The sequence below is a fragment of the Trichinella spiralis genome, assembly GCF_000181795.1.
Source record: "Trichinella spiralis strain ISS 195 chromosome Unknown Scfld6, whole genome shotgun sequence".
In the NCBI taxonomy this organism is placed as follows: domain Eukaryota; kingdom Metazoa; phylum Nematoda; class Enoplea; order Trichinellida; family Trichinellidae; genus Trichinella; species Trichinella spiralis.
Genome location: NW_003526945.1, coordinates 3,683,752 through 3,708,837, shown reverse-complemented (window position 1 = coordinate 3,708,837; position 25,086 = coordinate 3,683,752). Strand labels below are relative to the sequence as shown.

The 25,086-nt window shown below is 32.6% G+C and overlaps 7 protein-coding genes across 7 annotated transcripts; 3 read left to right on the top strand and 4 right to left on the bottom strand.

The window, feature by feature from the left end:
* Positions 1–13: 13 nt before the first annotated feature.
* Tsp_08634 (putative immunoglobulin domain protein) lies at positions 14–3,015 on the bottom strand. The gene is made up of 8 exons (XM_003373860.1): positions 2,952–3,015; positions 2,743–2,855; positions 2,432–2,510; positions 1,250–1,405; positions 1,037–1,165; positions 814–965; positions 299–721; positions 14–103 (listed from the first exon to the last, which is right to left on the bottom strand). Exons 1-8 carry the CDS (start codon positions 3,013–3,015, stop codon positions 14–16), a joined length of 1,206 nt encoding a protein of 401 aa, XP_003373908.1.
* A 3,448-nt stretch (positions 3,016–6,463) lies between these two features.
* On the bottom strand, positions 6,464–7,168 carry Tsp_08633 (hypoxanthine-guanine phosphoribosyltransferase). Its single transcript, XM_003373859.1, has 2 exons — positions 6,839–7,168; positions 6,464–6,778 (listed from the first exon to the last, which is right to left on the bottom strand). Exons 1-2 carry the CDS (start codon positions 7,166–7,168, stop codon positions 6,464–6,466), a joined length of 645 nt encoding a protein of 214 aa, XP_003373907.1.
* Positions 7,169–8,745: 1,577 nt separating this feature from the next.
* Positions 8,746–10,155, top strand: Tsp_08632 (actin-binding Rho-activating protein). The gene is made up of 5 exons (XM_003373858.1): positions 8,746–8,836; positions 8,865–9,020; positions 9,074–9,321; positions 9,809–9,910; positions 9,982–10,155. The coding sequence occupies exons 1-5, from the start codon at positions 8,746–8,748 to the stop codon at positions 10,153–10,155; spliced, it is 771 nt and encodes a 256-aa protein (XP_003373906.1).
* Positions 10,156–10,463: 308 nt separating this feature from the next.
* Tsp_08631 (small nuclear ribonucleoprotein-associated protein B) lies at positions 10,464–12,285 on the bottom strand. Its single transcript, XM_003373857.1, has 7 exons — positions 12,268–12,285; positions 12,230–12,244; positions 11,907–12,000; positions 10,934–11,103; positions 10,775–10,880; positions 10,548–10,712; positions 10,464–10,495 (listed from the first exon to the last, which is right to left on the bottom strand). The coding sequence occupies exons 1-7, from the start codon at positions 12,283–12,285 to the stop codon at positions 10,464–10,466; spliced, it is 600 nt and encodes a 199-aa protein (XP_003373905.1).
* A 994-nt stretch (positions 12,286–13,279) lies between these two features.
* Tsp_08630 (conserved hypothetical protein) lies at positions 13,280–14,978 on the top strand. Its single transcript, XM_003373856.1, has 6 exons — positions 13,280–13,292; positions 13,771–13,881; positions 14,004–14,137; positions 14,333–14,399; positions 14,463–14,727; positions 14,822–14,978. Exons 1-6 carry the CDS (start codon positions 13,280–13,282, stop codon positions 14,976–14,978), a joined length of 747 nt encoding a protein of 248 aa, XP_003373904.1.
* A 45-nt stretch (positions 14,979–15,023) lies between these two features.
* On the top strand, positions 15,024–16,447 carry Tsp_08629 (hypothetical protein). The gene is made up of 7 exons (XM_003373855.1): positions 15,024–15,148; positions 15,235–15,350; positions 15,403–15,526; positions 15,610–15,692; positions 15,757–15,848; positions 16,029–16,148; positions 16,397–16,447. The coding sequence occupies exons 1-7, from the start codon at positions 15,024–15,026 to the stop codon at positions 16,445–16,447; spliced, it is 711 nt and encodes a 236-aa protein (XP_003373903.1).
* Positions 16,448–18,183: 1,736 nt separating this feature from the next.
* Tsp_08628 (conserved hypothetical protein) lies at positions 18,184–25,017 on the bottom strand. Its single transcript, XM_003373854.1, has 11 exons — positions 24,945–25,017; positions 23,948–24,580; positions 23,605–23,796; positions 23,430–23,549; positions 22,027–22,282; positions 20,687–20,829; positions 20,538–20,635; positions 19,421–19,611; positions 18,951–19,052; positions 18,630–18,862; positions 18,184–18,212 (listed from the first exon to the last, which is right to left on the bottom strand). Exons 1-11 carry the CDS (start codon positions 25,015–25,017, stop codon positions 18,184–18,186), a joined length of 2,070 nt encoding a protein of 689 aa, XP_003373902.1.
* Positions 25,018–25,086: the final 69 nt, after the last annotated feature.

Below are 25,086 nucleotides of genomic sequence, written 5' to 3'. Positions count from 1 at the left end.
ATTTACTTCTGAATCAGAATGAAGAAAGAGCATCAAGAAAATATTTTGCAAACAATTTTTGCTCTTTTTCGTCATGTTCTTCAGTCAAAATCAAAATTGTTAGCTACAGTGTTAATTATATGCCACATGGATAATATATATATATAATGATTTTTTACACTTAAAAAATTTCTATTCTGTTCTCTTTTTGATAGTTGAAACAGCAAAGCATAAAATTAGACAATTTGCATACGTTGATGGCGTTTTCTTTCGAATCGCTTCAGATAATTTGTTAAAACAGACAATTATTATTGCTCACCTCATTAGCTAGGAGTAATACGATTAAATAACAATAAACCAGTGATGAATGCAAATTTGCACAACCACCGTTTCGATGATCATTTTTGAGTGAAATTCCATTTTCCGTTTCAACGGATTCATTTTCTTTGCTGTCAGTGTTCTTCTGTTCTACGCGCAGCTCCTGCACAACTCTCACATCGGGTTCGTGTGAAATTGCCGAATAGACGAGTGATATTTCTGAAATGAATACTTGTAAAATGCAAATTTCAACAACAAACTGAACTCCATTCTCTCGCCGACCCTCGAGCAAAATTGCAGCGGTCCTTTTGCCGTGTTCGTTGAATGCTTCGCACCGATAAACGCCAAAGTCGGCTTTTTCGAGAAAATTAACACTCAAAATTGCTTGATATTGAAATGGAAATGAAAAATTGCTCAAAGTTTCCTTAAAATATTTAAAAAAAACAAACAAACATCATTTTTATTTGTTGTCTATAATTTTGAAAAATTGAAATAAAAAAAAGAAATCATATTCACCACGTGATATTTGTAATTTTCAGCTAGAATAAACTGATTTTCAAATTTCCACATGAATGTCGGCTTTGGCCACGCCTCGACAAAGCAGGACAATCGGGCAGTTGCTGTTTTCTTCGCTTTTACTGACGGGGCAGAAATAATATCCGGCGCAACTAAAACATCATTAAATTGAATAAATAGTCATTTTTTGTGGCTGAAAAACTAAAACATCTCGCATTGTTACAATGTACGTGCAATTTCAGCGTCCACGATTCATCCGGTGGGATGCCGTTGCTTGCCAAGCAAATGTATTCACCCATGTGCGAACGGTGCACGTTGAAAATTGTAAAATTCTCTTTATAAATGATGCTTTCTGAAATTATTGTAAAATTGCATTACTATTATTAAGTTGTCATGAAAAATTAAAAATAACAAATTGCAACCATGCCTCCAAAACCTTCCGGTTCGTTGGTCTGAATGACGGGTCCGTTTCTCTTTCTCCAGCTTAAATCTGGCTTCGGATTTCCATCTGCTGCGCATGCGAACGACACGTTGGATCCTTCTTTCACAATAAGATCATGTGTTGTTTTGTTCTTATTTATTTTTGGCGGCTCTGAATGCAAAACAAAATTATGCGGCATAATTTTCACCAAATCCATATATCACCATCACTGTTCGAATGTATTGTCTTCATTTATTTGTTTGTTTGTTTGTTTGTTTGTTTTTTATTAATACAAATAATGCATAGATTAATTAACAACATCTATTTATCTATCTTATTGTGATTGACCGTGCACATAAAGCTTTCACATTTTCTATCGACCCTTTGTGTAGATAGATCAATTTTCTTTTTAGAGACAAACAACACATACAATGGTGATCTCAACAGCGAACGCTAAGTACTACACCATTGTCTTTCTGTTTGCAACTGGTGCAAGGGAAATTTATTGAACATGAAAAATTTTTATAATTATAATAAATTTCAATCAAATTGAATAACTTGTTCTTCAGTTTTCCAAAGCTGCCTATAAAGCTGGCAAATTGTTTTACAAAAAAACAATTTTTTTCAATGTTCAAACTGAATACTGTTTTAATAGAATTCATATTATATTATTAATTTAAGAAAATGGAATGTGAAATTAAGTAATTTCACTCGAATCATGTCATCAATTCTTTCTAATAATAATTACATTTCATTAAAATAAATATTTTCTATTAAATTTTCAAATAACAAAAGCAGAAAGTGCAATTAGAAAAATTTTCACATCTAATCATAAGATCACAGTATTCTAAGAGAGTATATTTGATTTGTGAATTTGGAATTAATTTTTATAAAATCCACTACTACTATAAATTGAACAGAAAATTCAAATGAAATAGATGATTTTAAATATAATTAAACTATTGCTTAGCAACGTTTGCAAAGACGTTTGCTATATATATAAAACAATAACCCCATTGATATGACTTAAATATATATATTTGTGCAATTTGGAAATTTTGTTTTTCAAAAATCTGAAATGAGCAGATATAACCAACAGAAATTTCAAAAAAATCATTTCACCCAAATTTATGATGAAATATTATCCTGTATATAAAATTTTGCAAATTTGATTATATTAATAATAAACTTGCTTACTTTCCAAAGTCAGTGATGCAATCTGAGCAATCATTGGATTTGTATTCACTTGACACATGTATATTCCTTCGTCGGACATCTGAACATTGTTGATGTGCAAGATCCAATGTTCATCGGCTTGCTCCAGACTATATTTTTGTTGATTTCCAAAAAACACTCGCTGCTGCCAAGTAATCAACACTGTCGGATCAGTGCGAACGAAGGCAACCTTTGTTTGTTTGTTGCAATTGATTATTTTTTGGAAATTAATTTTTTAATATTAAACAAAATAAAATGATGAATGAAAAAAATGTTGCAGATTACTGATTTACCAGATGCCGTCCGATGTTGCGAACTTGGCATGTGAACGAAACGTTATCATTTTTCCGAGCCATCACATCCTTCATCGGGGTGCCGAAATGTGGTGCTTGCAATCTAGCGCACGCTGCAACAGTGATTGATTGATTAATTAAACAATTTTTTATCCATTTTTTACAAAAAAAAACAAAATATTTGTCTTTATAATATGCATTTGAATTACCATCGAACAGTTGACAGAGAATAGCTGGCAAAGAGAGGATTGAACTAACCATAGCATCACCCATGATTTCTAAACTTGAATGCACTTTTCCGAGCTGAGAAGAAATTCAAGTCCGAGCATAAAGAGAAGATCGATTTATTTTATGCATTACCAGTTGAGATTTTCCTGAGATGAATTGAGATGCCAATTTTTGCGTCTATTCAATCAAATCCCCTCTACTTAACATTATACACAGTGCTGTTTCATCTCGTTCATTCAGCGCGTTCGCGATTAGCGTTTGCGTTTGATTGCAATTGGGCTTTTTCAAATTCATTCATTCATTCAGCAGTGATTGAAAAAATAATACGTTTATAAAAAACAATCAAATGGTAATTTTTCGAGAAAATTATAAAATTAAAAAAAAACAATTTGCACCTCTCCACTACTGTTGCACAATAGAAAAGGACAACCAATCATTGGAACTTACCAAAACAAAAAAGAATAAATAATTCAATTTATTTTGCATTTTATGAAAGTTTTTTACCAAAAATTTCATGCTTTATTTGTAATATGCTTGTATGTTTATTTGAAAAGAGAAAAGATTTGAAGTGAAAATTTCAACTGTATTTTGAAAGTTGGAACTCATTTGAAGAAACAGTCTATTTTTTATTCTGCATAGCCAATTAATATATAATCTAAAGAAATGTCTAGCCATTTTTAATTTTAATTTCAAATAATAATCTACATGAATTTGAATTTACTAAAAATTAATCAAGTTTTACAAAGAAAGCTTATTATTAGAAAATCAATAAGAAGGAGAAAAAAAATTATTAAGATTATCAAGCAAAAGGCGACAATACATCGAATCGTGGAAACAATACAAGCTTATCTCTGTGAACAGTGCTAATTATGGTGAAGCAATTGAAGACAACATTTCACTGGGATTTGGTAAAATTGAATATATATTTTTAATTAAATACGGAAACTTCTGCTATACATTACAATATTTCATAATTTGAATATTACATCCAGTAGAAAGTGACTGTGAAAAATAAGAGCTGGCAGGAAATAAATATTTCTTTCATTTTTTAAATTTAATACAAGCACTGTGTGGATGTGTGTGCACATTTTTGCCGAACTAATATGAAAACAATGCATTTACCTCTTGCAGAGCACAGTAGAACAAGCAAACTGTAAATCAATATTCCATTCATGCAGCTGATATGGTGATCCTTTCTTGTTCTTTTTTTTCTATTCTGTAGTTTTTTTGCAAATTTTCTTTCAACAATACAAATCGCTGCTGGTGATGATTACAACAATATTGGATATCCGCAATTCTAGAAAACAATGAAAATTCATTTGAAAACAATAATTCACTTTTGCAAATGAAAATAGAATTAAGCAATTTTTGTGATCGCCGTTTGTGAGATGTGAGCATGATGGAGAAGAAATAATATGTGTGACGAAATGAGATCGACTATGTGCAATTGTGTGCCAACCATAAGCTAGTAAGCTGAATCATGACACGAGGATATTGTCGTTTATAAATCAATCAGTCCTTATAACTGGTGACATGCTTGCTTGTAATTAGCCGGAACAGCAATTTGTCAACACGATCGTCTCATAATTTAGATCATTCATGGACTGAAAACTTGAACCCGGCCTGGTGGGCGTGGAAGAAAATCAATAAGTCAGTTTGTCCAAATTCATTTTAACCAAAAATTCCATGCAGATGATGGTGTGATGCTCTGCCAAGCGACAACATCTTGTGATCACACTTGACAATCGATCAGCTTGGACGGAGAAGTTTGCCTAGATTTTTCAATGCCAAGCCATTTTTACATCTCTTTTTCATCAGATGCTGAACAAACCTGAAAACTGACCTTCATTATTATCATTTATTTGACTTGTTATTTCATCACATTTTCTCGATATTTCAATTAAAAAAAAAGTTATAAATATTTCAAAAAATAAATTTCTTCCCTTTCTTAAGCTGAAATTTGAATTAAACTGGCTCAGTTTCGTTCAATTATAATTGCAAGTGAAAAAGCAAAAATCAAGCAAACCTTTTATGCAAATGTTGATGCGTTACCTTATGCAAATAGATGAGACAATTTATGGGACCACGTGGAAAATTGAATAAAACGAAAAAGGCGCTACGTCGAACGGTCGACACAAGCTGAACACATACTGTATAATACAACGAATCACTTGAGCTGAAAAGAAGAAATCATTTAAACAGAAACATCTTAGCACCCCTCTATATTACTTGTAATTTGACATCGTGGAAAATAGATGCACTTTCTGCGGTAATCGATTCATACGTATAACTTTTCCAACGAGCCTAATATTCAAATTAAACAGTGAAATGAAAAATAGAAAACGAAAAGTCATCAATTTGCCATTGTTTTCTTTTTCAAATGTTCCAACTAAAATTTTATTAATAATTAATTTATGTAATTGCAAAAAATTTTACATCCACTTCAATAAAGAAGAATAAACGAGAAATAATGATTTGCAAACAGAAGAGCATAATTATGATTTGCATAATAAAATTCACTTAAATTCCGTCAATTTTGTAGAAATTGTTTATACCAGTTGAGCAATTTGCACAGCACGCCGTTGGAAAACCGATTCTCCTTCCACTTAAAACAGACAACGTATTGAATTACAATTAACGCCAGTTGGAATTTAAGCAAACAATAACAACGTCTCTATCCACTCGACAAGAGCATTATATATACTTTAATCTGATTTCAACGATGCCCATCGGATACTGTTGCCAAAAAATTAACTTTTATCAAGCATTCAACGGTGAAATTTTTTTTCATTTTTCCTTTCTGTTATTTATTCCAAAAAAAGATTCATTGAACTAAATATTGGAATAAACAGTTGCAAATTTTGCACAAATTCAATTTCACAACAACAAATTGTACAACAATCGCCAGATCAAATCAACCTTATTCATTCGAGTTGAAGTTGATAAGTAGAAAAATGTTCAAAAAATCTGTACATCAATTTTCAATGAAACCAGTTCAAATGGGTAAGCAGCAGCACAAAGCCTTCCAGTTTGTGCTAATCAACTTATTTCAACATTTTTTGCCATTGGTGTTTAAGCGAAGAGAAATTTCTACCCTGGCATTTCCTTCTGCACCACTTGTTGAGTGAAATCTATCTTGCTGATAATAATACTCATCGTTTGTACAGTTGGTTTAAATAAACATACAAAAAAACAATTATTAAACAGAGGAGTATTACTAATCTAATCCACCGAGATGAGGTTATTATTTAATAAGAAATGAAAATATTTTCATTTCTTTTACTACATACAATGGATAAAAATGAAAAATGATTACAGAAATGAAGAAAAAAAAGAAATATCTCGTTTGAATTAATAAATAATAATAATAATATAAATGATTGTTGCTATTTATAATCATACGCAAGTAAGCACGCGTTGAGCGAATACAATTTCAACACATTGGAACAAGCAGGCAGGCAGTATGCAGTGGATGATGATGAACTTTGAAAATTCAGTGCGTAGAAGAAGAGATGGAAGTCATTGCAGACTCCCTGATGACGCAGATATGATCCATCTCTCGAAAGATCTCGTTATAGTCAAATCCAAAACCAACTATAAACAAATCGGGAATTTCAAAGCAAGCAAAATCTGGCTCTAAACATCGCCTCTCCGGCATTCGCTTTGTTAACAATGTCACGTACCGCACCGACAGCGGTTCATAGCTTTCAACTAACGAGTTCAACTTTTCTAATGTTTTACCAGATTCAACAATATCTTCCACAATGACAATATGCTTCCGGCGAAACGATGGCTTAAACATACACACCTAAAATTAATGTTCATCTACTGATGATAATAACCAAATTGATTGATGATGAACAATTACTTGCACAACGCCTGTCGATTTCGTATCCACATAACTTTGCAGACGTACAAAGTCATAGTACAAATTTCCAGTGCAGTTGTTGCGAATCCGTACAAGCTTGTCATAAAGTGAGCTGAAAAAGCGGAAAGCTCCTTTCAGCACGCAGACAAGAACCAAATCTTCGTCGAGATATTTTTGATGCAGCATGTCAGCTAAGGCGCTGATGCGCTCATCGATCAGGTTGAATGGGATCAGAACACGGTCTAAAAATGGTTTGAAACGATCCGGCACGGAATATTCGTCTAAACTGTGGCCGGTACTAATTTTGACGGATTTGAAATCATCATCCATTTGAAAGCTATAATTAGTACTGTAGTATTGATTTTCAAGTACAATATTGTTATAATTGTTTCTTTCTATTTTCCGATGTCTAGTTTTTGATAAGAACAGTAAACATATCATTCATTTTATATAAATAAAAATTATGTCATTAAGAAAGAATTATTGAAACGTTGACAGATTGAGATTTATGGGAAATGCGAACACAGTGATGAAAACAATTTCACTGCTTTTCCGCTTCTCCTTCTGCTATCACAAATAGGTCGTGCTTTCTGAAAATTGGTAAACATTTACTTCTTCAATTAATTTTTATCGACTTTTCAAAAAAAATAATCAATGTTTTTCTCACTTAATGATCGTATTTCAAGTGCATTTGGTTTCATTTTTTTCTCAATTAATTCCACAATTTTTATTTCTGCTCTTTATAATGAAAAAATAAAGAGAAATTTTAATAGTTTTTCAAACCTTTCCCCCCCCCTCCTATCACTGAAATATTCATTTCAAAATACGAAGCGGATTATCAATTTCCCTGCGTCTGTTTGACAAGGAAATTTTAAAAAAAAGTGGAATGTTTCAAAACACCTGCTGCTGCTGCTAAGCATCGTAAATATTTTACGAAGCTATCAAAAATGATGAAAATTGTATCGTCGAAATTTGGCTAATTTGTCTCTGTCCGCTTGGCTGCTGCCGCAATTTGTAAAGTTGACGAAATTGAAAGAACGCAAATTTTGAAGATCAACAAAAGTAAATAACCAAACACCAATAGAAGAAAAATTCGCTGAAATTCTAGTAAACACAATCGAGCAAATCTTACCTGTTAAAAGTAAAAAAAAAAATATATATATATAACAAACAAGCAAAACGAGAACTGCTAATGCTGCTTAAGCAGCAGAAATTTTGGAAAATAATTGATGAGGAAAAATATTTCAAATTGCTGTGAATAATAGCAATTTGTTGTGATCATTTGCTGCGAAAAAAATCCATTGAAGTAAGAATAAAAGTTACGCATTCAACAGTTTACTGGAAATAAGTAAAATTTCAAGAAAAATCATATTTTGTTAATTTCACAATTGCATGATGGAATTCCAAATATAAAATGCAGCAATAATGAATAGTGGTGATATGAACATTGCACCAATAAATTTCAATCTTTTGCTTTCGAACTGATATTTTTACAAAAATATTTCAAAAATCAATCATCTTGTTTGTTTATTTGTTTACATCTACGAAAAGTGAAGAGATTGGGTTGGCTGATTTGCAGCAGAGCCGTTGTTATTGGCGGTCTGGCGCGGCTGAAATGAATCTTCGGCGATGATTCATTTGGAAGTCCCAGACGACGGCGGCTGTTTATCTGAGCTTGTTGTTCCAAACTTTTGCGTGGGCGGAAAAGGTGTAGGATTCTTGGCTGCCGTCGAATTCGTCGAAGCAACGTAGTCACTGCTGTCAACAACTGTTTGAAAACACCACTGCCAGAACGGACCTTTGATTATTCATCATAATTGACGCAATCAGTTCTATAATGGTGCTCTGTTTTTAGCTTGGCTTCTTTTTTTTCCATTTGACAAACGATTTCCATCACCGACAACGCGATGGAAGTGATTTGCAGACGTATTTATGGCACCAACACCGTCGTGCTGCTCGTCGACGTTACTGGAGGTGCATTGGCATCTTGTCTGAGAGGTAGTGCGGTTGGGAAATTTACTTTCAGACCATTTGAGAAGACCCCGTCTGAAAATACGGCCGGACACTGCGATGGACACTTGGTCGGGTAATTTTGCCGTCCGATCGCCGGAAATGGACAATTCAGCCCAAACTACGCAACAGCAAAGCACCACCGCTCGCCCCAGGCGAAAAGTGAAATCAAGTATTTTCACTTCAATTTATTCATTTGGTAAATTCTAATTATGCAAATTTCAGAATCAACAATGTCGGTCAGTTTGGCCAAATTTCAACAGATGACCCTGGAAGCTGAAAAGGCGGCCGTCAAAGACGATGTATTTTCACCCCTTTGGAAGCCACCAAAATTTGATCGTCACGATCCTGACTATGGAAGACCGAAAAAAGGATCATTGACTGAAAAAAGAGGCATTGCAGCCGGTATTGTTGCCATTCATATTTCCAATCCAATTAACAAACAATTCTATTATTCACAATATGCATCCGACGTTTTGAGGATATTTTCACGTAACGAAAAAAAAATTGAAAACTATTTACACCAACTTTCACAAGTTTTAATCTATTCAATTTAATAGAAAAATCGAAATCATTCGAAGTAAGCTGAAATTGTGAAGTTTCTATAAGTCTATTTAAAGGAGAATCATTTAAACAACAGCTGACGCGAATTATGGCAGCGAGATGCTCCCTGCAAGAGCATCAGATAAAACTGACTAGTAGGAATTTTAGATGTAGAAGAAGTTCCCCTTATAAAATAAATTATTGTTCAATTTTCCCCCAAATAGTTTGATTTCAAAATTTCTCATCATCAAACCACCAAATGATCAGCAACACCGTATAAAATTGTAAAACAGTAAATTGGAATGAGTGAAGAGAAAATTGGAGTGCAAAACTGATATTCACCACTTCAGCAATAAACATATTCTTTCTAATTGATCCTTCTTTCTAGGGCATCACATTTCACGTGAAATAATTCAGCTGTGTGAATTGATCAGTGAATTCGGTGCTCGCAATGATGACGGCACGACGACGATCACTTTTGGAAAACTCTTCGAAATTTACGTCTACGTCTCAGATAAAGTAACTGCTTGCTTATTTTAAGCAAAACATCTACTTTTGCACTTTTGCTGTTCATTCTTTTGTTTTTTGAGGTAGTCGGTATGCTACTCAGAGCACGACGGCATAAAATTGTCGACTTTCAAGGTGAGATGTTATACCAACGACGTGATGAAGATGTACCAATCACCCTTCTTCGGCCAATAGATCAAGTACGCCTGCTCTATTCATCAACAGACGATCCCTCGTGGTGTGTAGCAAAAACATAAAATTATTACACTGCTATTAATGCAACACCGTATACCTTTTTCACCTATTTTCATAAATAAATAAATAAAGCTTCATTCCATAATGACATTACAGAATCAAAATGAAGCTTCATTTCAATTTACGTAAAACCAAGCATCTTTACTTTACTTTATTTTACTTTACATCATTTAACGTTCTCTCGCACGAGATATAAAAAGTTAATAAAATGCATTCAACCGCCGTTCATCTAAAAGAATAAATGTGCTGTGAAATATATGCATAGGATCGTATAATAAATAAGCTCAGACATGATTTTAAATAATTCTACTCAAGCTGGCGGTGGTGGAGGCGGAGGTGGGCCTGAAAGTAATTGCTTAAAAAATGCGCTCAGCTATTCAGCAAAACATGTTACCTCGCACTACAGGAGTAGAAACAAAACCCGGTTGACGTACAGGCATCGGTGTCCCGGGAAGACGTGGTGGAGCCATTCCCGGAACTGGAGTTCCGGGCATGCCATACTGCGGCTGCATCATCGCTGGAGCAGGTCCACCAACACCTCTGATTGGCCCTTGTAAGCCTAATACAAATAAATAAGAGCTTCAAAATAATTATCACTGCATTGAAATTTTCAAATCAAACCTGGTGCCATTCCAGGCATTGGAACGAATGGCATTCCGCGACCGACAGGCTTTGCCATTCCAGGTCCAGGGATACCACCGCACTTGGGAATTTGTGGAACATCGTCCTAAGTTTTCAATCTTAATTTCAAGTGCTCAAAAACTGCATCAAAATACGTACCTCTTTTAAAGGTGGACCTTCAACGGACATGCTAACAATGTGCTCGCCGCGAAGTAAAACAAATCCAAGAGTGCGTTTTTCTTCGCGATCAACGGTTCGTCCCGCTTTCGGTCGATAGCGACGAAATTCTTCGCACTCAGACAATACAATATTCAAATACTTGTCGAATGCTAAAAAATTAAAAATTAAAATACCTAACAATCCTAAATTCGACTAAATTTATTTACGATTCAAACGTTTTATTTCCAAAAAATTCATAAAAATGAAATTTTATCATAAGGTTAAACATACGTACTTGATTTTCAATAATGATACAGCATACAACAAAAATTAAGCTTACAAAAAGTCACTTGACATTCTAAAACCAAACATAAAAAAGAAATACTTAAACAATAAACTTTAAAATTATTCAAAGTAATTTCCAGAATATCCAAAACAAATTATCGTGAAAAGCATGTTCCTTTATGCAAAAGATGCGTATCTTTGTGCACAACTTTTCAATATTAAATAGCAATTTTAGTTACAGTGAGAACTTCAGTATTTTGTAATTAATTAACAATAACTAAAATAATACACATTAAACGAAGTAAAAAGTTCAACTAACTTAACCTTAATTTTGATTGATTTATTAGTAATTTCACTTAGCAATTAAAAATCGTGAATTTACTAAATCAACTAACGATGCGTGAAATTTTTCATATCATACAAATTTTTTAATTAATACTTCAGAAAACGCAAAAACAAATTAAAAAACTAAAAACAATCTTAAACTAAAATCTTTAAGCCATAAACGAGTCATAATAATGAAAAATATACTACACAACAATAGTACTCATTAATATTAATACATGAAAAATTAGTCTTATCATCAAAAATAAAAGCCAAAAAAACCCACTTTTACTTTAAAATAAAATAAAAGGAAATACATAAAAACAGTTTCTACCAAATAAATTGAACAATTTTCCAAACTCACCTTTCAAATATCCTACGAGAATTCGTGAATCTTGCAAAACAATTTTCATCCGATAATTCAGATGCCCAATCATCTTATGATTTTTTCCACCAGTCTGAACAAAAATTAATCAAAAATTATCAAACTTTCTCAATTTGATATCTACCATTTTTGTGCGACTGCTTTCAACTGCCAAACAGAACAACGACAACAAGCAAATGACCTTCAACCTGTTGACCAACGCACAGATGAACCTGCATTACATTTTTCTGACCGAAGAGATGTAAAAATTTTTTTTAAAGTTATAATTCAAAAAATAAATTAAAATGCATTGATTTAGTGACCTTTTCGTCAGGTAGCTGAAATAAAATTAATTTTTAACCTTACAGTAGGAGATCATATTCAATAATGCAAAGCAATTAAAAGCTTCAAAAATTATTGATATGAAATATTTATGAAATGAATTTTACATGTTTTTCAAATATTTCAAAATAAATCTTTTCAGCAAAAAGACAAACATTCTATCGGAATTTTTTTACATGCTATAATCTACCGTATGGTTATTTTCTGCACATTGTTGTTGAATTTATGATGTTTACTTTTTGCTGTTTTTGCTTAGTAATTTGTAAAAGGCTACCAACTGTGAATATATTAATTTATAGAATTAATTAATTCATAATTCATAATTTCGTAAAATTTCGTAAAATAAAATTCATAATTTTGATGTTGCACAATTATTTTGACGTAGCATGCTAATATTGATTTTCTGTGAAGCCTTTGCAAATTAGCTATTTTCAGTCGTGAATTACTTACGCAAGAGGGTTAAGTGAAGTTTGCAACTTCATTTCATTTTTCATTTCAAGTACAAATTAGGCAAAACAACCGAGGAGCAACTTGAAACTTTTATAAAAATAATTTTAGGAACTTTTACTAAAATGAAACTACTAGTTGAACAATAAAACGTTTACTTTTGAGTACTCAACATCAAAAGGATAAAGAAGCATATAAGTAAAAGAATGAAATTTGGATGACTGTAAAATATTAAAATTTCATATTGTTAATAAACAGCTTGTAGTAGCTATATCGCACTGGAAAAAATGAAATTACTTTTATTCCAAATAAGGGCTGAATTTTGAACTTTAGGCTAACTGCCCGACTAATTAAAGTTTTGTCTCTACACTATTTATTCGGATTATTCACTTTTAAGAGCAATAAATTAATAAGCAGCATTGTCTGAGCAGTAATTATTATGAACTGTTAAAATTAAACGAAATATCTGATTAGGTTTTATATTTTTTCAAGTCAGTTTTTTAACTTACTTGTCAGTAATAAAAATTACCGTAATTAATGTATTATTCTTGCTCGAACTGGTGTTCTGGTTGGTCGAATGTAAGATGTTAGAAGCAGGTTTTTACACTACGAAACGATGACGATATTTTATGATTTTAATATTTTTAATGTTGTTCTCTTTATCGAAGAACATTAAGTAACATCCATACCGTGTGTGATGTAGCAAATTTATAGTTTGTTTCTCATAGTCATTTGAAGTTTATTTTTTTCTGTTTGGGTGTAAATACAAATCAATTTTATATTAAAATTATTTTGTAAAGACATTTACTTGTTCGATATGAACAGTAATAAAACAGACGTAGTTTCTAACTGTTAGTGGCGCTAGACAGACGTTTGACAGAATTTATCTTAATTTAAGTATTTTTTATTTGAACAAATCATTTTTAGCCTATTTTTAACTAATTTGACCAAATTAAACTCATTTTCTAACGCACTCATAAAGAATATTGAAATTAAACTGAAAATGAAAGCGCTTTATTTTTAATTTTGAAAATTATCAATTAAATCGTTAATTACTATGATATTTGTGATTTAGAATCACGTATAAAGTACAGCAAAACGAATATGGATGATTATTTTTTTGAAGAACCTTATATTTCAAATCCAGAAGTAGAGGATAGAATTATATTATATCCGATATCAAAACGTTTTAAAAGGGACAATGATTCAGACGAAGTCAGAATGCGAAAAAAATTTAGCAAACTATGTAAGTGATATGATTTAATAATTAAATATTATTTATCTTTTTTTTCTTATATGATATTGCAGTGGAACGGGATATAGCTGAATTACAAGCTAGGGAGGATGCAGAGAATGTATTGGTTGTGCAACCCATGGTGTCAACCACAGCGCCAGTTTTTACTAGTAAAGGAGTTATTGATCCATCGTGTTTTGATGCTCGAGTAATATATGATGATTTTTGTTTTTTTTATGCCAACGCTATGTTGATTGTCATCTTAGTATTTGCTGCATTGTTATTGCTTTTGTGTTTAATTTTTAAGTATATCAATTATTACCAATATATTTCAATAAGTATGTAAAATTTTATATGTATTTTGATATTTGATCTCGGAATAACTTAAATTACTTTACTACAGTTGTGTGGTTTGAATGTTCCCATAGATCCCATCACAATTAGGCTTGATGAAGGTGAAACAGCAATTGGTGAGTTTGTATTTTGAATGGCTTTTATGTTTACCATTCATTTTGCTCATTTTATTCTTTTAGATGAACATCTTTTACCTTTATATGCAAAGATGGGAATGTCACATTCGGAAGCATTAAACGCAGTGGAGTCTCTAAAGGAATATGTACTCGGCAGACATCGCACCAGTGTATCCCAGTCATCGCCTAGCAGTGGTAGGGACGAAGTCACTCAGCCACCGGTAAAGGTTGCTACTGAGAGTGGTGTCCGGCGTTATCGCTGCTTTACAAAATTAGTGGATTGTGAATATGGGAAATGTGAAGTTCTTTTCACACCTCGGCGTGCGAAGTAATATAAATAAGTTTTGTGATTGTCCTTTGAATGCGTAAATTCTAAAAATTGATATAATCGTGAAGTTTAATGTTGAAATGTTTCGTTTTAGACAGTCTAATGATGAAAAGCCTGAAGGTGATTCTTCTGGACAAGATGGTGAGAGAACTAATAAAGCAGCTAGTGTGAATAGGGTTCATTGGGAATTGGCGATACTGCAGCGTCCGAGACGGAGAATGTTTGCGCAACCCAAAACCAACGAGCGTTAGAATTGATTTTATTAAGCGTGTTATTCGTTTATTTGTATGTATGTAATGTATGTTTTCGGTATTGTTGTAGCTAGTAAATTCAGCGGCCAAGTGGGGACAACAAATGGTCTAGGAAAGAGGAACGGCGATGACCAGCCGATTCATACGTTTGAAAATCAAGCAGTCAGCATGTAAGCATTTTATTCAGTATTGCATTTTGTACGTTGATATGTGAATTGAATATTTACATGCTCGAACGTTTGTTACTTGAATACAGGTGTTCTCACATATCAGACAGTGCAGCGGCAACCATGTTTCATGATTCACCATTGGAACAGAACAAGCATACAGACTCTGAGAGCAAATCTAACAAAGAACCCAATTGGGGTGACAGTTTTGTTAAAAGCGTTTGTGCGTATTTTCATGCTTTTTTTTGAATTTTCAGAACAAAAAACGACACCACCACGAATTTGCGTCGTGTCCAGACTATATAGAAAATATGTAGGAGGCGAAATTGAACCGTTAAATTGTTTTTCAAATGTGCCTGGTTTGTCTAATGATGCACCTCGGTTTGTTAATAATATGATACTTACTCTATTTTAACGATGCATTGTTTTTTGTTGTTCTTGTTTTAATTTTCCCATATCTTTAGCCCGAAATGCATATATCGAGTTCCTGGTGATGGACGCAGTTGCGACATGGATGCCATCCAATCTGATAAATACTGTTCGTATCGTAAGTTTTATTCCTTATTATTTAATGAAGTTGTTGGATGTTAAAATTATGTTTTGCTTTTTAGATGCACATATAGCTAAAAGTGAGTCTTTCACCAATAAATGGGCACAATATTACATGCAACCTCACCGTTCAAAAACTGCACATTTCAAGCAGGTATTGCGAATGATGAGTTTATTGTTTTATTTTCAATTTGTTTCATATATATATTCATCCAAATTACCGTATGTGGTTCATTTGTTCATACGGTGTAATGTTGTTACGTAGTTTATTATGGAACTTTAAAATACAAAATTACGTGCTTGTTTTATTGACTGCTTCAACGAATTTGAATAGGATCTTGCAAGTGAATTATCCGACTTGAGTGAACCGCAAAGGAAAAGACGGCGACCAGAAGGTTATGGAAATCATTCCGGGAGCAGTAGTTCAGAAGAGCAGAATTTACAAAGCCAGCATGTTAGTGCTTTTGTTTCTGTTGTGTTTTACGTACATTTTCGAAATTGAATTGCTCGTCTTAATTTAGAAAACGAATGATGATTCTGTTCTTGAAACTGCGTCCTCCGAAGAATAATGGATTATTGTTTTTTAGTGTAATTATCATTTATTTCTGTTCAATTATATCTTAAGTACCAAAACTACCAAAGGAAACGTCAATCTGCATGATTTTGTCATTGATTGTCACTGTTCAAGTGTTTTTTTTTCAGGGCCATTTCGAAGCACAACGAGTGATTTCAAATTCCCTTGGTAAAATATGATTCTTGAAAAGTAGTTGACTTGGACAAAGGATAGATAGCATTTTATTCATGCAACATGTATTTCTTTTGTACTTCCATTCATTGATGATTTCTAGCAAATCGTAGATGTTTTTTTTTCTTTTGTTCGGTGTTTGAATAAAATTTCGAAATCTACTCATTTGTGATGTACTTCAAATTTCAGCACTGTTCAAATCAAATCAGTTGAAAGTAATTTGAAAACGTTTGAAATAAACATTCGCCATACATATATGTGTATATATAACACTGCTGAATATTCTTCATTTCCCTTTCAATTGAAATGTTCAATAACCACATTGAAAACGCATTTCTCACATTACTTTTACACTTTAATAAGGACTAGCACAAAACTAGAAGAATTACGAGGAAATATCATTAATTAATGCACAACAGACAAAATACAACAGATATACAAATCTTCGTACAACGTAAATCTTCCCAAAACTGCCTCGCGTTTCTTCTGTAACAGCGATTTTTGTATGGTCGATGCGCAGCAGCGGTTCTGATTCTTAAACGGTTTCATTCTTCAAGCGTTGAAAGTAACCAGATGATCTTCATCATTTCATATTGTACTAGATGGCGCAGCCTGATCAGCATAAATCACCGCTTCATATGAACATTCCCCTTCCTGATTATCCAGAAATAGCTGGGCTAATAGACCGGTTCAAATTTTGCTCGCACTGTTTGTTCATCGCCTGCGTTATCTTCAACTGACGGGGAACGACCTGCTGCGCTGCGCTTTTCTGTTTAATGACGTCTCAAGCCAATCATGGCAAAATGCCAATGATGCAACTAGACGAATTATCAGCGTCAGCTAACACAGCCGCTGAGTGCTCTTTTCAAATGCATGCCGACGTTCTTTGTTTGAAAACAACAAAACAGCGCAATTGTTTCTTCATAAATTTGAGCGAATTTAACGGCATCTTTAGCATGGTTGATAACTGAATAATAAAAACAAACAAACATCTTTTCAGTCTCACATACCATAACTGAGAGAACTTTGCGGCGTCTTCGAGACGATTCGATTAATAGTAGAATAATGATGGAAAAATATCTTCTTAGCTTTACAAGAAACCATAGTCGTCATTTACTAATGCATCGGTACTAATGTAGCGCTTTAGCATCGGATATAGAAGCGAATTTTCGTCAATTTCGCGAGCCTTTTCTCAGCACAGCTCGAGTGACAACAAGCCACAGTAATCGATGACAACAAGCAGTCTACTAATTTCCTCCTACTGTATAGTTTGTCTACTTGAGTTTCATTTTTCGTTGATCAAAAATATTTATGTAATGTTGCTTTTATGAGCAATTTTTTGTTTTTCTGGTTTTTTATTTGCTTTTTTTCTTAGAATTTTTGTCTGATTTTATTGGTTGATTCATGTCCTTAAATTTCTGCACAATGTGCTCTTGTACATCGGTTCCTGATTATTCTTTTGTTTCAAATTAAACGTCATAATTACTTTTCCATTTCGTCCTATCGAGTACTGTTATAAAAGGAAAACACTGTCTGCCTGTATTTCGCTCAGATGGTCATTTATCAGACGCTATTGAATTTGAATTGATAATTTTAATTTTTTCCGTGATGCTACTATAGCCATGTATTTTAATTGTCACGGTTTTTTGGCGAAAGATGTTTGTTATTTTCTGGTGTATAAATAACTTAATGGAATTTTATTTCATGATTTTCATTAAAATTTACGAATTGTTGCTCGAATCGATCATGATGCACGTGAACTTGGTGCTACTGCTGCAATTGTTGATTGAATGCTGATACTGAAATTCGTAGCGCTCACCGTCTTTGTAATTGGTCTTCCAATATAGTAAGGGTAATTTACAAAAAACACCCGTCTGACGTTATTTCAGTTTATTATCTATTCATGGAAACTGCAGCGAATTTGTGGAAAATACCTGCCGATGAAATGAAAAAGAAAAAATCACGTCAGAAATGAGATATGTATATATTCAAACAGTAAAATAATAATATCTATGTAAAAGTTCCATAAAGGGACTTTGAATAATTATAATGTAAATGAGAAGGATAAAGAAGATGGGCATGAATGATATAAGGAAGTAAATGATAAGTAAAATAATAGGATGAATTAAAAGTAATAAATATGATGAGAGTAAGTAATGGAGATGGTGGTATTATTAAATTTTAGCTTACGTGCCACGTGAAGTAAAGTGAAGTGTAGTGTTCCTTTGCGACGGGTTTGTTCAGGCTTTAATTTCTTCAAAATGTTTGCCAGCTGTGAGACAATTTCCTGTTTATTCATTTTTTTGCAATATGATTTGAACTTTGCCACCAAATCTGTTGTTGACATTGGGTGTCGTTGGAAACAGTGACGAACTTCTTCCTCCATTATTCGAAACCAGTCATTTGAACCATCGCTGTCAGTCCTAGAAAACGAAGATCAAAAAGAAAACAACCCATAATTACAGTAATGATTGAAATTAATTCAAGTAATATGAAATTTTCAATTCGTACCCAGCATTTGGCAATTTAGCTTTCTTTTCTGGCTTCTGCACAGCCAAACTGTCTAAGTTCAACTTTTCTTTTACTTGACACTGGTTTAACATCAGTTTTGCACTTAAAAAAGCAATGTTAAACTTAATCAAAAATATTCAAAAACATTTATCCTTTGACACCGAAACAGAAAAGGTGATTTAATATCCTCACTGTCGAAATCTTCACTGCCTGAACTTGATTCTTGTTCTTGAACAACAAACGCGTCGAATGCATTTTTTCCGTTCTTTTCAAAAATCCAATAATCCGAATAATTCGAAATTGCACCGTCTCGGATTCCACGGTAATGTCGTACTTTGCCATTCGCTTCGACGGCCAACCGCAACGGCAAATGCTCTTTCGAAGCTTGCATCTCAACAGACAAAATGCACCATTAGAAAGTCGACAATTAGCACTGTGGAAAATTTCGCTCTGCTCGAACAAAATTATACATTGCAATTCTTGCTGTCCGGCACCGAAGTGGACAAAGTTGGCAAGAAAAGATAAGAAAATTCTGCTCCAATACCGAACTGTTTTTGTCCAGCCCGGGCTTCTCGAACTTTCTGACCAGCTTCTTTTCCAACCCCACAATTCTGAGCTTCATCTGCTTCAACTTGATCGGCACTTTTTCACGCTCAACTGTCTGTCATATTGGTGAATTGTGCCGGGTCCAGGTTGCTTCTGTTGATTTTGTAAATTATACATTTCGACGATGGATCAATTTTCGGCACCCTGACAACGTACTCACCGTACTCTGCTAAATTGCCGCTCATGTTCATTTCAAACTTCAACACTTACTTTGTTCCCCATAGCTGGAATATTGTTCAACTGCTTACTGTATGCATTCAGGTATCAACATCTGTTGACTGTTGGCTTCGAACAGAAACTTGTCAATTTTTTTACAAAATAATTTACATCAGTGTCATTATTTACAAATTTTCTGTAGGCAATTCAATTTTGATTCAATGATTAACAGTCAACGAATATGAGCTGATCGGTTTTTGTTAGCGTTGTTCTTTCTGTTCGTAAAAATGATTAAATTTTCACTTCACTTATGGACAATTTGTTTGCACATTTTTCAATTCGCGCAAGTTTCATTACAACTTTACTTCTTTTGCTCAGTCGCTCAGCAATGAGTAAATTTCCACTTTTGAACATGAAAATTCTCTCATCAGACCATATTTGTAATGCGCAGTAAATTCCTTCTTTATCCTACTGATTGTTAACAAAAATATTCTGCGAATGTCAACTAATCAAATTTTCATGTCAGTCGATCGACTCTGATTGCAACTTGCAACAACTGAATTTGAATGCATTTCAAAAAATTTATTGAACTGTAAACACACTATTCATAAATAATGGAAAGCAAGTTTAAAAAAATATAAATTAAAAAGTTCATCTATTTAAGTTCCAAAATTCTATATTAATTCGTAATTGACTATTCCATCATCGGCTCTTCAGTGTCTTGCTTTTCGACTTCATTTTTCGCCCTTTCACGACTGAAATGCACAACGCAAAATTAGCAATTATTAATATTATTAACACAGAACATTCATACTGAAGTCGCACTGAAAAATCTTCTTCAACATTATCATCATCCCAGTTGTCTTCCCACAAATCTTCCGTATTTTCTTCGCTGTTTTCCGGCAGTTCTCCGTCGGAACAATCTAAAATTTCACATAAAAATATGCTTCACAATTTCCTATAGCAAAACTTACCGCCATCAGAAAATTCTTCAAATTCATCATCCTCAAACCAAGAATAAGGATCATCTTCTTTGTTTGGCTGATCTGATTTCTTCAAATCTTTGTTGAAAGCACCTTCTTTATTCGAAGCTTTTTCAGTGCTCATAATGAAGACTCTAAAAATTATAAAATGCCCATTAGCGACATTTATTCAATATACAACTAATAAGCGAAATTAGTGTGAGGAAATATAACAACAATTGATCAAAAAAAAAGAAAACTCTCGGCAGCAACAGCAGAAAAGTGAACATTTTGATTTCCTTAAGTAATACAGTACGTTAAGTGTTTGTAGGCACCATTTTATCAACTCAAAGCAAATATTGTCCATAAGAAATTATATGAAATATAATCAATTATATTTAATTTTAATAATATATTGTTTAATTTATCAGTTTATTTTTTATTAAAATTTCTTATGTATTCTTTAAACAAAACTGCATCTATACCGAAGGCATAAAAAAGTGTAACTATCAGAATTTCGGAAAACTCAAATGAAAAATAAAAATTATAACTAACTCATATCAACGGAGAAAGCTTATAAGGAAAACTTTACTTTGCTTAATTTATTATTATTATTATTATTACTCATTAAAGCTGTATAGAAAAATGTATGTATAATTCCACTTATACGTTGATATGAAATTTGGTGTAAACATTAGAGCGCATTTAATATTTAATTGTAATAATGTTCACCAGATGGGGATAGCACACAAATTTACTGCGAAATAATTAATCTTTTCCATTTCAATGAATGCATCTTTCTTTAACTTACTGATGAATGCAGATGGTATTCTCAATTTCATTTAGTCATTTTATTCAGTAGTTTTTTTAATACTGGTCAATATTGTTACATCAAATCATCGTCATCAACTTACAGATGCATTGCAAATGCTTTGCACAGATGTTTGGCATTTACAGATGACAAAACATTTTTACGCGAAGTGTTTTGACGACATTTGGTCAGCAAAATTAAATCAGTTCGAAAATTAAACAGGAATGTCAAAAAAAACCATAAAAGTTTAGTAAAATAAATGACTCTTTCCAATGATCATAACTTTCCCTATAAGAAAATGACTTCGAGAAAAGCTATGCAACGATGAAACGGCAGACCAAATTTTAATGAAACATTATTATTACAGAACAACTTCTACAATATGCGATTGTGACTAAAGTAATCTGGTGATGTTGAATGTGGCGGTAATTTGTCCTTTTCAAATGGTCGATCTCTGTCGCCATTGAGAAACTGTCTTGAACGTTCATGACGAATAGTCATAAAACGATTTTCCTAAAAAAAAAACTGTACATTTACTTACAAATGCATACAATGAACGAATGAAGCGAAATCTATTTCAATGCAAACGTTTACTCTTTTGGTTTTGTAAACGCATTCATAAAAATCACGCAATTCTAAATCACAGTAACGTTTTCCAAGAATCTGCCCATAAGCTTCCATACAGCGCATGTAGTTCATCTCGAAATTTTCACACGGCGTTCCTTGATGTGTGAGCATTGTAGCAAATACATCTTGCAAAGGACCATTGATCAATGGTCCAACCAGACCAGGTCTGCCTGGAGTAATCAAAGACATCTAAATAAACAATGAAATGCGAATATGACCTTGCAAAAATAACAAAGCAATTTGTATGAATTACTTGTGCAAATTAACCTAATGATCTATATTTTTTAAAATCACTCTAAAATGTTGCACTTGTTTAAAAATAGTTACTAAACCAACTGCACAACTTGTTAAAGCACAATGGACGTAATTGCATTTACATATAAACAAACAATAATGATATTGTATGTAAAAGAGTTATCGTTGAAGTAAAAACAATAATAAATAACACATATATGAAACAATCTCAATTTATCACTACAGAAATGAAACAAAAAATAGGTGTAAAAATACTGTATTACAGTATTTATCGCAATTTTTCATAATTATAGTAGTATGCAATTTGTTTATTTTCTTTTTTTAATATGGAATAGCAGTGAAAAAATTTAGCAGTAGCAGTGATTGATCATTTTGAACAAAATTATATTTTTATAAAATTTTATTAATGATAATAAATGCAACAAAAACTTCGTTAATTCTTATCTTGCATATCAATTATTACAGTAAAATACGGTACAAAATATTAATAATAATAAACATAAAATCTTTATCAATAAACAAAAAGGTTCCAGTGATGAATTAAAATAATAATTATTTTAAATGAAAATGTGAAATAAAATAAAATAAATATTTGTAAAGCAGTGAGTGTATGCGAGAAAAGTCAATCGAATAAATGCGAAAAACTGTACGCATCCGTTGGTTCAGAAAGCTCGTCATCTTGATTTCGAAGTGGAACATCTAAAATGAAAATTTCATTTAATATAATAATAATAATAATAATAACAAACACTTTTGAATGTTTAACATCACATCTTGTGCAAAAAGGCATATTGAAAGTTGATCCGATGCGATATTGAAACAAAATAAATACTACATCAGATGGCAAATTTTTTAATTGAAAAATATTCTTTTAATGAAAAATTTTTAATTTTTAGCTTATATTTAATTTTCAACTGAAGAATGTGTTTAGTAATTCATTTATTTACTTTCAAATAGACTGTTTTTATGCTTTTCTGCTTCAAAATCGCATCAGATGATGAATGTGAATAATGCAATTAATAAATTATTAATTACGTTATTGGAAAATATAATTTTACTTACGACGTTCACAGAACGCTCCAGTATAATTTTCATCATCGCAAACGCAAACTGAATGGCCATTCTTGACCGTGCAGTTTCCACGGTTATTGCAGTTTACATCTATACAAGGATCCACCGTCTCTTCAAATTAGACACGATATAGATAAGATCAATTAGCAAAGTACATAATTATTACCGTTACAGCTTATTCCGCTATAACCAGGAAAGCAGAGGCACCTATCTCCATCAACTCCCAAAAAGCATTGTCCGTTCTCATTGCACTTTCTAACTTCACAGCTGTTTTCTTCTAAATTGTAGTAATTATTAACTATGTATTTCAAATAACGTTTATAATATTTGAAAAACATCAAATTCAGAGATTCAGATTCTGAATATTAAAAGTTTCCGTTTTCCAGTAAATCTTTTATATGTATGTCAATTTACTAAAAACTGTTCAACAGAAAATTTCATTTGAAAATACTAATTAATTAATTAAATGACAAATAATTTCATACAGACAAAATTGACTGAATTCTTACTCAATAAACAATAAAAGCCAGTGTAACCATCTTTGCAAGCAACAGGAGAAACCCTTGCGTAATGGCTCATATCAAGGGGTGGCATTCGACAATAAAAACGGGTGGTGTTTCGCTGAGTACACGGTTCCCATAAAATGTTAGCAGATGTATTACCATAGAACTCAAAGTTCCCCTTCACACTGTCGTCAACGATTAATGAGCACAGCTGAACTTTGAAATCACCACCCTTCGGAACAGAGGTGATAATATCTTCATAAACTAGAGAGCTCTCATTTTCTAGCAAATTTTTTCGACGATAAAGTCTGTCTACACGGAGAATTCCTTCAGAAATGCCCGTTGCTACTTCTTCCCGGCCGTCCAAATCCCATTTTCGAATAGCATATCCTTGATGGAACCACGGAGCTTTTGTTCTAAACCGTTTATAGACGTCTACGAAACGATTTCGATTCCAATGCAAGTGTCCGTGAAAATAATAATTGCATGCGCGTTCAAAATTGTCAATGATGTGAAATAATTGTTTAAAAATATGATATTCCGGAACTTCTGATACGCATTCATCATGTAGATTTGTTCTGATCTCAAGTTTAAAATGAATTAAATCAGTCGACAATTTAAACTCTGGACAATAAATGCCTAAAAATTTCAAATTATAATAAAATCATAATCGTCGCAGTCCTAGTCAAAGTAATTTCATTTTATGAAAATATTATCCAACACAACATGAACAAACAAACATTTTTTGCATATAGATTATAAATGAAAGATATTTTTTAATTCATAATATCTGGAATATTACATGAATGCTCTGCAGTAGATGAAAAACAGAAAATTTAATTGCTGAAAGATACTGTTTCAAAATAAATTTTCACATTGCCAAATAAGAGACGTAAGATCAAATTATCGGCTAAATAATTATTTCCAATTTATTAAACCAATTACTCAAAAACCTACACTGTGATCATGTGACAAGTGAATTTTTATAATATTGTGTGCTCACCTCCTGAAACGAAGCGATAGTCAAAACCACCAAAAATCAGTGCCAAAAGAACAATTTCAAACATTCTATCCATCACAAAAAACGCTCTTGCTGGTAGAAAAAAAAAGATTTCAATTCCGATTCGAGACAGCTTCACGGTTCA